Source organism: Danio rerio, chromosome 2 (genome assembly GCF_049306965.1).
Source record: "Danio rerio strain Tuebingen ecotype United States chromosome 2, GRCz12tu, whole genome shotgun sequence".
NCBI lineage: Eukaryota > Metazoa > Chordata > Actinopteri > Cypriniformes > Danionidae > Danio > Danio rerio.
The window spans coordinates 2,975,001-2,991,344 of NC_133177.1; the positions used below are offsets into that span (position 1 = coordinate 2,975,001).

The 16,344-nt window shown below is 36.7% G+C and overlaps 1 protein-coding gene across 3 annotated transcripts in view; it reads left to right on the forward strand.

Moving 5' to 3' along the window:
- Positions 1 to 16,344, forward strand: part of rock1 (Rho-associated, coiled-coil containing protein kinase 1) — an 81,788-nt gene that overhangs the window by 32,207 nt on the left and 33,237 nt on the right. For all 3 annotated transcript variants that reach the window (XR_012384832.1, XM_021478592.3, NM_001256634.1), the window contains 12 exon segments: positions 10 to 147; positions 2,971 to 3,146; positions 3,237 to 3,321; positions 5,064 to 5,208; positions 5,626 to 5,764; positions 7,956 to 8,047; positions 11,066 to 11,225; positions 11,306 to 11,372; positions 11,475 to 11,563; positions 14,104 to 14,152; positions 14,295 to 14,430; positions 15,671 to 15,750. Coding sequence is in view for 2 of the 3 variants with exons in the window: in XM_021478592.3 (XP_021334267.1) it covers positions 10 to 147; positions 2,971 to 3,146; positions 3,237 to 3,321; positions 5,064 to 5,208; positions 5,626 to 5,764; positions 7,956 to 8,047; positions 11,066 to 11,225; positions 11,306 to 11,372; positions 11,475 to 11,563; positions 14,104 to 14,152; positions 14,295 to 14,430; positions 15,671 to 15,750 (1,356 nt within the window). In the remaining variant the exon portion in view is untranslated.

Here is a 16,344-nt window from a genome sequence, read left to right on the forward strand (position 1 = left end):
GTTTTGTAGGTGAGGCACAAAGCCACGAGGAAAGTCTACGCCATGAAGCTGCTCAGCAAGTTTGAGATGATCAAGAGGTCCGACTCGGCTTTCTTCTGGGAAGAGAGAGATATCATGGCCTTTGCTAACAGTAATTGGGTAGTACAGGTACGAACAATCTGATTAATATTATTATTATTATTATTATTTTTGTATTCCTTAGAATATTATGACATCATTTAATTCACAGAGAAGGGTGGTACAGTGGTTAAAACTGTGGCCTCACTGCAAGAAGGTTACTGGTTCAAGTCCCCCCTGGCTGGGTCAGTTTTTATTTCTGTTTGTAGTTAGCATGTTCTCCCCGTGTTGGCTTGGGTTTCCTCCGGGTGCTCCGGTTTCCCCCACAGTATAAACACATGCGCTGAAGTGAACTGATGAACTAAATTGGCCCTAGTGTATGAGGGTCAATGTGAATGAGTGTGTATGGGTGTTTTCCAGTACTCGAGTGCAGCTGGAAGGACATCCGCTGCATAAAACATATGCTGGAATAGTTGGCGGTTCATTCCGCTGTGGCGACCCCTGATAAATAAGGGACGAAGGAAAATAAATGAATTGTTCACGGAGATGTACCCTATTGTTGCAGGTTTAATGACGCATAAAACACAGTACATTATAAAATCTGATCTGCATATTAATATTGACACACATCTGATTTATTAGTGGTTTAACGAGGCATGAAACTGATCTTGAACTTTACGAATGCATGCTTTTTTTTTGTTGTTTGCACCTTGACAGTTTTTTTGTGTGAATTTGAATAAATTAAATCTGAAAAATATATTTTACCCAGGGCCGGCACGTTCATAGGGCGGCAGAATAGAGAGGGCGGCGTCCGTGACCACCCGCGTCCTAAGTTATATCCGCGAATCCCCCCCAACCCCGAATTCCGGATTGAGGGCGGCTTGATCGTCAGTTGGGGCAGTTTAGCTTGCTCCGGCCCTAATTTTAACTGTTTATTTTAATATCATTGAATAAAAAAATGGACGATACAGTGGCGCAGTGGGTAGCACGTTCGCCTCACAGCAAGAAGGTCGCTGGTTCGATCCTTGGCTCAGTTGGTGTTTCTGTGTGGAGTTTGCATGTTCTCCCTGCGTTCGCGTGGGTTTCCTCCGGGTACTCCGGTTTCCCCCCACAGTCCAAAGACATGCGGTACACGTGAATTGGGTAGGCTAAATTTTGTGTGGAGTGTTTGTGTGTGTATGTGTGGATGCTTCCCAGAGATGGGTTGCAGCTGGAAGGGCATCCGCTGTGTAAAAACTTGCTGGATAAGTTGGCGGTTCATTCCGCTGTGGCAACCCCAGATTAATAAAGGGACTAAGCCGACAAGAAAATAAATGAATAAAAAAATAATTTAAAAACAGACTAATGAAATTACCATTTTTCTAGGGAAATGTTAAATGGTAAGGCATTGATCACACCGAATGCGCTTTTTGAGATGAGAGGCACCTTGTTTGAATGTTTTTTTTTAATGGCTGAAAGCATTTTGTGTGCTGCCTATGCATCTTGCCTTTTTGACAATGCGCTCTGTGCACCTGCAGTCGAAAAAATGTTGGAAAATTACACTACGTCAGTTGCGTCTTTTTCAATATCCAATCAAAATGAAGGAGAGGATTTCCGTTGAGGTAACTGCAGTGTTTTTATTGTCTAGACGACTACGGAGATTTTTTTAAAGATGGAAGAGAGACCAGTGCTCACTGTCTTGAGTTATCCAGAGCTGTATGACTTCTCAAATTTATAGGTACACCTGTCCAACTGCTGGTTAACACAAATTTGTAATCAGCCAATCACTTGGCAGCAGCTCAGTGCATTTAGGCATGTAGACATGATCAAGACGATCTGCTGCAGTTCAAAACGAGCATCAGAACGTGGCATGGTTGTTGGTGCCTGACGAGCTGGTCTGAGTATTTCAGAATCTGCTGATATACTGGGATTTTCACGCACAACCATCTCTAAGGTTTACAGAGAATGGTCAGAAAAAGAGAAAATATCCAGTGAGCGGCAGTTCTGTGGGCGCAAATGCCTTGTTGATGCCAGAGGTCAAAGGAGAATGTCCAGACTGGCTCCAGCTGATAGAAAGGCAACAGTAACTCAAATAAGCTCTTGTTGCAATCGAGGTCTGCAGAAGAGCATCTCTGAACACACAACACGTCCATATATTTTATTGGCACACTTTGGGCTCATTAGTACCAATTGAGCATCTTGTCAACGCCACAGACTACCTGAGTATTCTTGCAGACCATGTCCATCCCTTTAAGACCACAGTAGCTTCTGATGGCTGCTTCCAGCAGGATAGCGCGCCATGTCATAAAGCGTGAATCATCTAAGACTGGTTTCTCGAATATGATAGTGAGTTCACTGTACTCAAATGGCCTCCACAGTCACCAGAGCTCAATCCAATAGAGCACCTTTGTGATGTAGTGGAACAGGAGATTCACATCATGGATGTGCAGCCAGCAAATCTGCAGCCTGTCAACATGGAGCAAAATCTGAGGAATATTTCCAGCAACTTGTTGAACCTATGGATTAAGGCAGTTCTGAAGGCAAAAGGGGTCCAACTTGGTACTATTAAGGTGTACCTAATAAAGTGGCCAGTGAGAGTATATCGTAAGGTTCCTATCACACCGAACAGACTTTTTAAAACTGGTGGTCGCTGTTTCAAGTTTTCCAGAGCTGTATGACTTCATATATCACAGCATTAGTGAATATTACAATTATAGCAATATCAACAGAAGAACGATACGCAGCTGATTCAACAGTTGCCTAGCAACATAAAAAGCGCGGTGCACTTCTTTTTTTTATTGTCAACAAAAAGACAAGCATGTTTGTTGTGAAAGAAATTTCGTTATCGTGATACACAACAACAATAGCGCGTGTTTTTACAGTTTACTCCTATTTCTGAGTATGATAAAGCTTTATTTTATTTGTGTCTTCCAGCTGTTTTATGCATTCCAAGACGACCGCTACCTCTACATGGTAATGGAGTATATGCCCGGTGGAGACCTGGTCAACCTCATGAGCAACTATGATGTGCCGGAAAAGTGGGCACGCTTCTACACTGCGGAGGTTGTGCTGGCGCTGGACGGCATCCACTCCATGGGCTTCATTCACAGGTTTCTTTCACACATTTGATCTGTTGTTTATGTGCTGAAATGTGGTTGCAGTTTAGAAATTTGTGTGTGTGTGTTTTCCTTTTTTCTCAGGGACGTAAAGCCAGACAACATGTTGTTAGACAAGTCCGGCCACTTAAAGCTGGCTGACTTTGGCACCTGTATGAAAATGAACAAGGTACTGGACCCGTGCAAAAAATACACGTCTTAAAGGGGCAGTTCCCTCTGAAATGAACATTTACACATCATTTACTCAAACTCACAAGGGCTTCTACGCATTTATGAATTTTATTCTTCTGCTGAACACAAAACAAGATATTCTGAAGGATGTTGGAAATCGAATGAACCAATCAATCGAAGAATCAATTTATTAAAGACAATCAGTTAAAGAATCAATGAATGAATTGATTAATTAACCAATCGATGAATTTCAGAATCAATGAATCAAAAATCTGTCAGTCAAAGAATCAATAAATGAATGAACCAACCTACCAACGAATCAATTATTCAGTCGAAGAATTAATGAATGAACCAATCAGTCAGTTATCCAATCAAAGAATCAATGAATCAAAATAACAATTAGTCAAATAATGAATGAATCACTTAATCAATCAACCAATCAATGAATCAATTAATAAAAAAATCTATCAGTCAAAGAATCAATTCATGAATGAACCAATTAATTAACTAAACAATTAACCAATCAATAAATCAAAGAGTCAAAAATGAATTAGTCAAAGAACGAATGAAGCAGTCAATCGAACAACAAATCAGTCAATTGATCTATCAAAGAATCAATAAATGAACCAATCAATTAATTAACTTACCAGTCAACTAATCAATAAATCAAAGAATCAAAAAACCCATTAGTCAACGAATGAATGAATCAACCAATCAAAGAATCAATGAATCAAAAAATCTATCAGTCAAAGAATCAACAAATTAACCAACCAATCAATCAATCAATCCATAAATCAAAAAATCTTAGTCAAACAATGAATAAATCAGTCAATCAACCAATCAAATCAATAAGACAAAAAATCAATCAGTCAAAAGAACCAATGATCGAATGAACCAATTAAACAATCAATCAAAGAATCAATGAATGAACCAATCTACTAACCAATCAATCAATCAACTAATCAAAGAAGCAATAAATCAAAAACTTTATCAGTCAAAGAATCAATGAATGAATGAACCAGTTAAACAATTAGTCAAAGAATCAAAGGATGACCCAATCAAACAACCAACCAATTAACTAATCAATTTGTCAAATCAATGAATCAATCAATCAACTAGTCAATCAACTAATCAATGAATCAAAAAATCAATCAGTCAAAGAGTTATTGAATGACCCAATCAAACAACCAACCAATTAGCGAATAAATTTGTCAAAGAATCAATGAATCAATCAACTAATCAATGAATAAAAAATCAATCAGTCAAAGAATCAATGAATGAATGAACTAACAAATCAACCATCCAACGATTCAATCAATTAACCAATCAAAGAAATAATGAATCTAAAAATGAATGATAAATGATCAATTATTCAAAGAATCAATGAAGAAATCAATCAATCAATTAACCAACCAGTCAATTAATTAAACAACCAATCAATTTAAGAATCAATTAATCAAAAATCAGTCAGTTAAAGAATCAATAAGTATAAGTATATCTTAATTTGTGTTCAGCATCAGAAAGAAACTCAAACTGGTTTGGAGGATGAGAAAACGATGACAGAATTCAGTCCTTTTTAGGTGAGCTGTTCCTTTCAGGAAGCTCTGTCATGACATGCAAAACAAGACACTAAAACAAAACCTTGCAAATGTAAAATAATGCATGAAACGTTTTCTACCAAGTTGCATTTATCCTCCTGTCATTCTGCTCTCAACTCTGCTCTGCTCTCTGGTTTGTCAGGACGGGATGGTACGATGTGACACGGCAGTAGGAACTCCAGACTATATTTCTCCAGAGGTACTGAAGTCTCAGGGAGGAGACGGTTATTATGGCCGCGAGTGTGACTGGTGGTCTGTCGGGGTCTTCCTTTATGAGATGCTTGTTGGTGAGTTATATCCTTCTGTTCTAAAATGACATCTAATCTGATTTCTTTCCTCTCTGCCATGATGACAGCACATAATAAAGTTACATTTAAAGGCTTAACTAGGGTAATGAGGGTAAAGTTAGGGTAATTAGGCAAGTCATTGTATAACAGTGGTTTATTCTGTAGACTATCCAAAACAAGAGCTGCATCAGGAGACTAATAATATTGACCTTTAAAGTTTTTTAAAAAGATTAAATGAATGGAACTACAGAGTTTATGTCAGGAGATATTCTAGAAGTAATGTTGGCTTTGCTTTTAATGAATAAACAATAATAGTAAAAATTAAATAAGACAAACTGCTGAGAATTGAGAGATCAGAGAGCGAGGGATAGAGGAGGCATTGAGAAGAACTGAGTGTGTGTGTGAATGTATCCTCAGGTGACACGCCGTTCTATGCTGACTCTTTGGTGGGAACCTACAGCAAGATCATGAATCACAAGAACGCCTTGACCTTCCCTGAAGACAGCGACATCTCGAAGGATGCAAAAAGCCTTATCTGCGCTTTCCTCACCGACAGGTTCGAATAACTCTTCCACTGCAAAGTAATCATACGTTTACTATTAAAAAGAGCTTTGAAGATTTACCTATTGGCCTTGACGTGGACAAGCACCTGTAGGATTAAAACCTCAGGGTGTAGTCTGACACCCTGGTGCTACCCCAAATCTGCTTGTGTTATATTCTAAGCGCACTGAGTTTTGTCTGGCTTGCTATGATAGATTTTATGGTAGGGAAGACCCATGCCACATCTAGAGATGTTTTTCTCTTGATTGATTGAATCTTTGATCAATTCATTTATTCATTCATTCTTTGATTGGTTGATTGAATCTTTGATTGATTCATTTATTTATTCATTCTTTGATTGATTTATTGACTCTGATTGATTGATTGATTGATTCTAATTAATTATTTTATTCATTGACTCTGATTGATCCTTTGACTGATTGATTTTTTGATTGTTTGATTCTTTGATTGATTGATTCACTGATTGATTAATTTTTTTATTGATTGATTGGCTTTTTAATTAATTGATTGACTCCTTGATTCATTATTTGATTCATTTGTTTATTCATTCTTTGACATTGATTTAGTCTTTGATACATTCATTGATTCTTTGATTTATTCATTCTTTGATTGATTCCTTGATTAATTGATTCTTTAATTGTTTTTTGATTCGTTGACTAATTCTTTGATTGATTCTTTGATTAATTCATTCACTCATTCATTGATTCGTTGATTGGTTGACCGATTCATTCTTTGATAGTTGAAATATTTGATACATTCATTCTTTGGTTGATTGATTCATTCTTTGATTCGTTCATTCTTTGACTGATTGAATCATTCTTTGATTGATTGATTAATAAATTTAATAGTTGATTAATTTATTGGTTCATTAATTGATGAATCATTCATTGTTTGATTCATTAATCTACTCTGATTAATTATTTTATTGATAAAATTATTTTATTGATTCATTGATTCATTCTTTGATTGTTTTGATTGATTGATTAATTCAATCATTCATTCGTTCATTGAATCTGTGATTCTTTGAGTCATTCCTTGATGTAATAATTCTTTGATAGATTTCTTGATTGATTGAATGATTGATTGATTCAATCATTCAATGACTTATTGATTGATTCATTGAGTCATTTGATTGATTCATTCTTTAGTTGATGGATTTTTTGATAGATTTTTGGTTTCATTGATTGATTCTTCGAATAATTAATTGTTTGATTCTTAGATTAATTAATTAATTAATTGGATAGTTATTTTGTTAATTGATTTATTTATTCCTTTATTGATTAATCGCTATTTGATTGATTCATTAATTAATTTTTTACATTTAATTTTTGATTCATTTAGTGATTCTTTCATTGACGATTCATTCATTCATTCTTTGATTGATTTTTTTAAATTGATTGATTGATTGATTCATGTAAATGCCCAGGCAAACTCACACCATGGCTAAACAACAAAAGTTTCATATTTACTTTAATAATGACGATATCAAATATTTTGATTTAATTGATTCTTTGGTTTTATCTTTGCAAAACATAACTTTAAATTTAAGTTAAAATGCAGTCTGCTGAAGTAATAAGCTAAACAAATCCCTATCCCTTTAAAGTAATCCTGGCGTATATCTGCGTGTTTGCACTATTTACAACAAATGGACTCAACACAATCATGATTTAATGTGTTTTGTGTATAAAGCCTAAAGCTAGAACAGCAGTCACGCCTTGTGTAGACACTGCTGTAGCCATTTCTGCATTTTGCTGAGATGTTTTGCACAGACAAACACAAATTAACTTAAACTTGGTGTTTTACACAGTTAAGCAGGTTCATTGGTTTTCTGGGCATTACAGCATAATTCTGTGTGTCGATAGTAAAAGGTTTGTTTCTTCTTGACTCTTCCATTGTGTAAATGTTCGATTCGTCAATCTTTATTTGGTGAAACAGGTTTTATCCCACATGATGAAGGTGTCCTCGGGCTACGAGACAAATGTGTAGTGTCTTTGATTTATTTTATTACTCATCATGTACCCTACAGTGGGTTATTTTCATTGCCTTGTGGGAATATGAAACCAAAGAAACGTTAATAAATACAGATCTTAAATTAGGTCAGTGCTCAGTTCCGTATCAGGAAGTTAGCAACCACTTTGCTAACTCCAAATGCGCTGTGTTGATCTGATCTCTTGTTTTATTTGTAGGGAGGTGCGGTTAGGGCGCAATGGAGTCGATGAGATCAAGCGGCATGGTTTTTTCAAGAACGACCAGTGGACATGGGAGAACATCAGAGAGAGTGAGCAAAGTTTCTGACCCTTTTGTTGTTACTTCAGATATATATTAGTTATATACAGTTAAATAAGACCCTCTGAAATCAATATGAATATATATGCACAGTTTTTTTGAAAACTTTTTTCAAATATTTCTCAAATGATGTTTAGCAGGAAATTTTCACAGTATTTCCTATAATATTTTTTCCTCTGGACAAAGTCTTATTTGTTTTATTTAGGCTTGAATAAAGGTGGCTTTTAATTTTTTTAAGAAACAATTTTAAAGTCAATATTATTAACCCTCTTAAAGGGCCACAAATCCTCCCCCTAACCTGTCTCAGTGGGATGTTCTCACACCTCTAGTTTGAAAAAAGTCAGGAAAGCGGGTGAGTTCAGCTCTGTTTAATCTCGGAGGAGGGAAAGAGGAAAGGGTTTGCATAAAAATTGGAGTTTCCAGTTGTGCACGCTCTAATTTTGCAAAACAACACACAGACACGGGAGAAAGACAGTGACTGTTTACATTGGCATCAGCAATCAAAGTGTTTGCCAAACTATTAATTTGTCAACTTCATCTGCAGTTTGTCCTCCACATTTCTCTGTATCTTAGATGCACTCTGTAGGGAACATCAGAAAGCCGTGTGTGTATAGACTATCCTGTCACAAAATGTGGTGAAAATCCCTCACAGCGTTAATAGTTTGATTGCGGTGTTTATGGGCAGGTGAGAATGCAGCAATCGTACTCGAGTGCGCACCAAAAGCGGACCAAAAAAGCGTACCGAGACCTGCTTGAAGAAGTGGTTTCGGTATGCTTTCAAACCCTGGAGCGGTTCGTTTGTGGTGAGAATATGATCTGAACTAAAACAGACCCAACCGCAAAAAGTACTGCGCCTTTTGGACTAATCCAGCTGCCGTAGGCCGATGCGCTGTGCATTATGGGATATGGAGAAAAAATATTTGTTGACAGCGTTTTACCTTCGGAGAGGGGGAAAACATTACCTGATGGATGGTTGGTAATATTTCCGCAAGATGACCATGTCGCAGTTTTGCTAAATTAATTCACGCCTCCTCCTGAAGTGACGAGCGATGCATTAAAACATTGTTTTCCAGCCGCGCTTCCTTCTCGAAATGTATTGTTTGTCTAAATGTCTCCATAGTATAGAGCGACATTTTATGTCTGCCGGTTTGTTTACTTGCGAGAGTTCTTACACGTGAATTCTGATTCAATCGATAAGCAGTTTAGAAACTATGTTCAACAACATCTGGCCAATGAGAGATGTGGATTTTGTCACATGACTGCATTTTGGTTCTTTTCAACTGGTTCGGACCAAATCCAGCAGTGTGGTGTGAAAACGACCTAAAGACGGCAGAAAATGCAACAGTTTATCATTTATTACCGTTGGTCCGGACCAAATGAAGTGAACTACAGATGTAAAAGCACTATTACAAACATTTATTTTGCTTGTCGCGTGCACTGTAATCCACATGCGAGTCCAGCTGCACTCTCATAGCAGGAAAAGAAAACAAAACCTTCATTGCAGCACATTTATTAACACAACACTGACGACCCGTGTCTCCAAACAATTCTTCTTTTTCTTGTTTTGGCAACACAACGTGGTGTCTCTCTGCCGTTGAACACTGCAACAGGTAAAAACAATCCTCGAAGTTGCACCTCATACAAAATAGAGCGTGCTGATTGGTTTGAACCAAGTCTTATGAATTAATGCTGCACACTCAAATACGTCACGTTGTACAGACACTGAAATACACAGAAGGATCTAATCGGCGTGATGCAGCTTCAATAATTAATTTAAAATCGGAAGAACGAATTTGATCGAAATAACAAAAAAACAACCAATTTTCACTTTTTTGGTGAAATATACGTGTCCTAATAGTCATATATGTGTCCCACGCTGCTAAAAACTCTGTCAACAGCTCAAAAAAGGTGTTTTGCTGTTTCGTGACCCTTTAAGCAATATTTACACACAGACCACTGTTATACAATGACTTGCCTAATTACCCTAACTTCACCCTAGTTAACCTAGGTAAGCCTTTAAATGTGACTTTAAGCTAAATACTAGTGTCTTGAAAAATATCTAGTCAAATGTATATTCAGATACATGCACATACTTTTTAGGGTTTTGGCAAAGTCTCCACTGTAGTGTGTCCTACTATATATACATTATACTCACAATATAGCTAATTATTTAAATAAAAATTACAATTTGGACACAAAAATTCCTTTTTTTATTTATTAAATTTAAAGTTTGAAGGTGAACTCTTTCAATTTTGTGGTTTCTTGCTATCACCAAAAATACTAACAATATTAACAATACTACAAAAATCCAACTGGAATATTCTAGCAAAATCATAAAAATGTTTTGACAAACACTCTTATTGTCAGCAGAAATACTGAAGAAATGAGCAGTAGATTCCATTGTGTGCTGCATGCTTGAGATGATAGATTCAGATTTTGTGATTTGTAATAGGAATTCAGATTGCTTTTGCGAACCAACTGGTTTCACAGATTCAATCAACACAAATTTCTAAAAAGGTTGTTGATCATACCTGAGGCCTCTGATATAAGCTTTGACCTGTGAATCAGATTTTGGATCCAACCATTTTAGGCATTGGGTCAGACAATCGGAAAAAAAAAGAATAACTTAAGGTGGGTTTATAATATTGACCTTAAAATGGTTTAAGAAAAAAATAAAAACTGCTTTTATTCTAGCCGAAATAAAACAAATAAAACTTTCTTAAAAAGAAAAAATATTATAGGAAATACTGTGAAAAATTCCTGAATCTGTTCAACATCTTTTGGGAAATATTTGAAAAAGAAAGTTCATAGGAGGGCCAATAATTTTGACTTCAACTACCCATTGTGAAGTCCTATTTGTTTTCCATTGTTCAAGTTCGTCTTTGTTAAGGACATTTATGGAGATTAATATTAAATTAATTGTATGTAAATAAAGCTTTTTTAAATCTGCCTTTTAAATCAGCTTTCTATTTGTTGTCATTAAAATCTGCTAATCTGTTGTTTTATGTAGCGGCTGCCCCAGTTGTGCCGGAGTTAAGCTGTGACACTGACACCAGCAACTTTGACGACATTGAGGAGGATCGAGGGGAGGAGGAAACCTTCCCCATTCCCAAAGCATTTGTAGGCAACCAACTTCCATTTGTAGGCTTCACCTACTACAGCAATAACCTGTGAGTACTGAAAACAGACTGGCACAATAATGAAATGATTGTGTTGATAAACAATAACTAAATGATTGATTCTCTGACAGGTTTTCTCAGGAATCAACTATAAAGACAAGTGACAAACGCAGCTCGACAAAAGAAGATAAGAGTCTCGTAAGAACCCTCCAAACAAAGGCTTTAACTTAAAGAGCTTCACAGGATTATAATGGTGATCCTGTCAAATGATGAACTAATTGTGTTTCTCTGATCTCTCAGTTGGAGAATCTTCAGAAGAGGATATATCAGCTCGAAGAACAAGTTCACAGTGAGATGCAGCTGAGAGATGAGATGGAGCAGAAGTGCAGGTGTTTATATGTTCATTTACTCAGATGCAACCATCCATCTGTCTATCCATACCAGTCTGATCGAAAACCACCCAGACACTTCATCCATTCATCTCCTCATCCACCACTACATTTTATTCATTCATCCAGAACCAGTTAACAATTCACCAAAGCAGACTAAAAAAGCGTACCGCGACCACCTTTCAAGCAGGTCTCAGGACGCTTTTTAGATCTGCTTTTGGTGCGTACTCGAGTACGATTGCTGCATTCACACCTGCCCAAACGAACTGCACCAAGAGTGAAAACGAACTCTAGTGCGATTCATTTGTGGTGAGAATATGATCCAAACTAAAACAGACCCAACCGCAAAAAGTACTGCGCCTTTTGGACTAATCCAGCTGCCGTAGACTGATGCGCTGTGCATTATGGGTTATGGAGGATAAATATTTGTTGACAGCGCTTTACCAACAGAGAGAGAGAGAGAGAGAGGGGAAAACATTACCTGATGGATGGTTGGTGATATTTCCGCAAGATGACCATGTCGAATTTTAGCTAAATTAATTCACGCCTCCTCCTGAAGTGACCTGCGATGCATTAAAACCAAGCGGCAACCTCCTGCTCTCTCTCAGGAAGCCAATACGGAAGTAACTAAGTTCATCTGAAATGCCGCTAGTCCTGGCCGCTCCTGGCTCCAAAACAGAGCAAATTTCAATTGAGCCCACTGTTAGAATGGCCAACTTTACAGCAGAAAAAAAGGTGTTTACAGCCTGGTACAAAAAAAGATTACCTAATATTACCCTTCATGACAACTGTGAGGGGGGTGAATTTTTTATAACTCATCCGTTTCCTTTATATTAAGTTATATTAGGTTTGCATAATTAAGGGCGTGGCCACTTGAGTGACAGCTAGTTCTCGTTGGTCGCCGTCACGTCACCTCAGCTGAATCCTGCAGATTAGCCACTGAACTCGGCATATTTATCTTATTTCTGTGTTGTTTTATGTGGCTTTACACACTCAACTGCCTTTTAGACTTGTTTCCTACACTTATTAGATGGCATGGCATGCTGAGTGCACTTAATTGTGCTCACAAACCAGTGCCTCCGTTTCCCATGTGAGTGAAGTTATATACTTATATACCATCTCTATACATGTATTTGTTTTATTTAAGATCATTTATCATTTATATTTAGAGCTGTAATGCGATTCAGAATCTGTCAGATTGATTAGCTGTAGGCTCTAGAACAGTCATCTGAAGTGTTGTCATACAGTGTTATGCTGGATTTCATCAATAGTCTTACATTAACTAACACAGACTATATCTGAAGTGTTTGGAAGTAATTTGCGTTTTCCTCCTGTTGAAAAACGTCATAAGAACAATGTTTAGTGGCTCAATGTATTACAGCAGTGTTTTTAAAAGACTAAACACTTTATTGATATAGTATACAACCAAGCACAAGTGGTCAGAATACAAACGAGTCGCAGGTGATAAAGTATTAAGCGTTCTCCCAAAGTAAAGTGTGTCTGAACCAGGTCCAAGCTAAATGCCAGCAGTTGTCTGTAGCTCCGCCTACTCTCCGCCTATTTGCCCTTGATTGGTATCCTGCCGTGGGTGTGATGACGCGCGAACAAAATGGCGACGGTTGGCCGCGCCTACTTGTGGCTTCTTTTGCGCTCTTTAGAAACCTATGGGTGACGTCACGGACACTACGTCCATATATTTTACAGTCTATGATTAAAACACTGTTTTCCAGCCGTGCTTCTTTCTCGAAATGTATTTTTTGTCTAAAGCAGGGATACAATCAATCAGCGCAGTCTTCCCTTCATAGTATAGAGCGACATTTTGTGTCTGTCAGTTTGTTTACTGGCGAGAGTTCATTGGCATTTTCCCGCACGTGAATTCTGACCAATCAATAAGCAGTTTAGAAACTATGTTCAACAACATCTGGCCAATGAGAGATGTGGATTTTGTCACGTGACTGCATTTTTGGTTCTTTTTAACTGGTTCAGCCCAAAGCCAGCAGTGTGGTGTGAAAACGACCCAAAGACACCAGAAAATGCAACAGTTTATCATTTATTACCGTTGGTCCGGACCAAATGAAGCGAACTACAGATGTGAAAACACCCTTTAACAACCCATCCACAAAAAATTTAATAAATAAATAATCACACCTCATCCAAACCAATCATACGCCCCATTCATCAATCCAAAATCATCCAGATATGTTATTTATTCATTGGTTCTGAGCTTTGTCCGTCCATTCAGAACCAAAAACCCTATTCAAACCAGTCAAACGTCTTATTTGGTTTTTCTGAACCAAACCCCTGCATCAAAACAAACATCTCATCCATCCAATCAGAACCAGGCACCCAAATATCCATCTAGCCACAATCATCCCAAATACAAATCTCAAATCAAACCATTTATTCAGTCGTCCATCAATCCATCCTCAACAGCTCCTCTAATTCCTCATCCCTACATCCAAACCTAAATGACAATGCCTTTTGTCTCACGTTAAAATCAAGCCTTTGAAATCTCTTCTTTTGATTCATTTCCCCTTCAGGGCGTCCAATACAAAGCTAGACAAGATAATGAAAGAGTTAGACGAGGAGGTGAGTGAAATGATTTCATTTCTAAAGCACGAATCTGCAATAATTACAGAGGGTTTGTGTTTTGTTTTAACGAGAGCTTTTTAAAACAGGCTATTTTTAGTAGGCACATTTTTAGTTATCCTGTCGTCCTGACATGTTTCAGAGTAACCTAAGGAAGAGTGTTGAGGCTAACATGTCAATACTGGAGAAAGACAAGATCATGATCCAGCACCGAGCAACTGAATATCAAAGGAAAGCTGACCAGGAGGCTGAAAAGAGAAGAAATCTGGAAAACGAAGGTGTGTCTTTTTAATTTTGCAACCGACATCCTGTTGGGTATTCCAGAAAGTAGATTTTATAGCTTACTATGTTTAGAGTTCACACAGTAAACAAAATCTTTTGTTAAATGTTTCATCAAGTGCTTTGAAATGTGCACTTTTATTCGATGTTTGGCATGATCTTGACTGGAACACGAAAAGAGGGCGTGGCATAGTGTAGCTCCTCCTCTTTAAGAGAAAACAGACAATAGCATTGTTTTATCACAGCTCTGACAATGGGAGTGGTTTAGCTCAAGTGCATCAACTGAAAAGCCAATGAGATGAAGGGGGCGGGGCATGTCAGATACTTGAAAGCATTTGATTGGTCTGAATATTTGATGAGAAACTGAAGTATGAGGTGACGTGAATAAAACTGTTGATCCATTTAGGCGGAAGTGACAAACTAGAAGCTTTATATCAGGTTTATATCTTCTGAATGTGAATTTTGTCACTGTTTTTGGAGCACACTAGCTTATAGATAACCTTAAAACTAACAATACTGATGCTAACATCTAAAAAACTTTATTTTAATTTCATGGGATGTTTAATGTGAATTATACAAAACACTTAGGGATTATTTAATTGTTACCATTGGTTGTTTAAATTATTGTTAAAACGTTTTAAACGACTAACAGAGTTGAACATTTACACCATTTTGTGCTTTAGCTAAAGATGCTAACCTCAAAGCAAACACCACATGGCATGTCTAAAACACAATTTTAGTCATATTATTATTTTTTAAAGAAGTAAATGAGGAATTGACTGAAATATTACAGTAACTCTGTGACATATTTAATGTAATATTAATGTATCAAACGTTTTAAGCTAATATTTTCAAGAAAAAAAATTATCCTACACACACAGACAAATACTATCTTTGGAGATAACTTGATTATAATTTGTTATTATTCAAAAGGGTTTCATTAAAATGTTTGTTTTTTTAATAAATGATTGAAAGTTTATCTTGGAGTCGCAAAAATATATCCGTAATTCTAGAATCGCCTATATAAATTGCTAATATGAACACTTTCATGGGACTAACAGGAGTTAATTTAGCCAAATGTCATTCAGGTTGTAATAATAAAAATACTATATATATATTTATATATATATATATATATATATATATATATATATATAATTTAAGGGCTTTGTTAGTATTATATTATAAAAGATTAAATGCTTCTTTAATTCTTACTTGTGGTATTTGCTTTTTGTCTAGTATCAACGCTGAAGGAGCAGCTGGAAGACTTGAGGAAAATCAGTCAAAACAATGACAAGATCGCCCAGCTGCAGAACCAAGTAAGCTTATGGACACTTCTCAGATTATAAGTGTTGTGATTTTATTTTATTTTTCATATTCTTCTTTGCGAATATTTATTCAAGCAAAGTCCTTCATGTCAGAACGATCATAAAAGATTTAGGAAGAAAATCACATCAATATATTGGTCATTAGGTCTATCAGTAAATAAACTCAATTTTTTTCCAACACAAAAATGGGAAAAGGTTTTCTTTTCTTCTTTCTTCTACATCTTTAACATTTAAAAGACAGCTACAAGAGAAAAGCATTTTCCTTTTTATAATTTAGCCTGTGAAATTATAATGAGAGCTTTTACAACACTGGAACATGATCTCACTTCCTAGAACTATTGGAGGAAGTGCTGTACACACTTTTTGGCGTCATTGCTCCGCAGGAACTGGGAGGGATTTTAATTATAGAAATGCCATTTTAGCTTCTAATTCAGAGCAAGATCTAAGCCTGCACGGTACAGTGATGTAGGTATATGTTGACAGGGCGTGTGCATGCAATATGAAACACTGGCATATTATTTTGAAGTGATAAAAAATATACAGAAAGCTATTTTACCAGTCACTTCTGTGGCGTTGTTCTTTTGT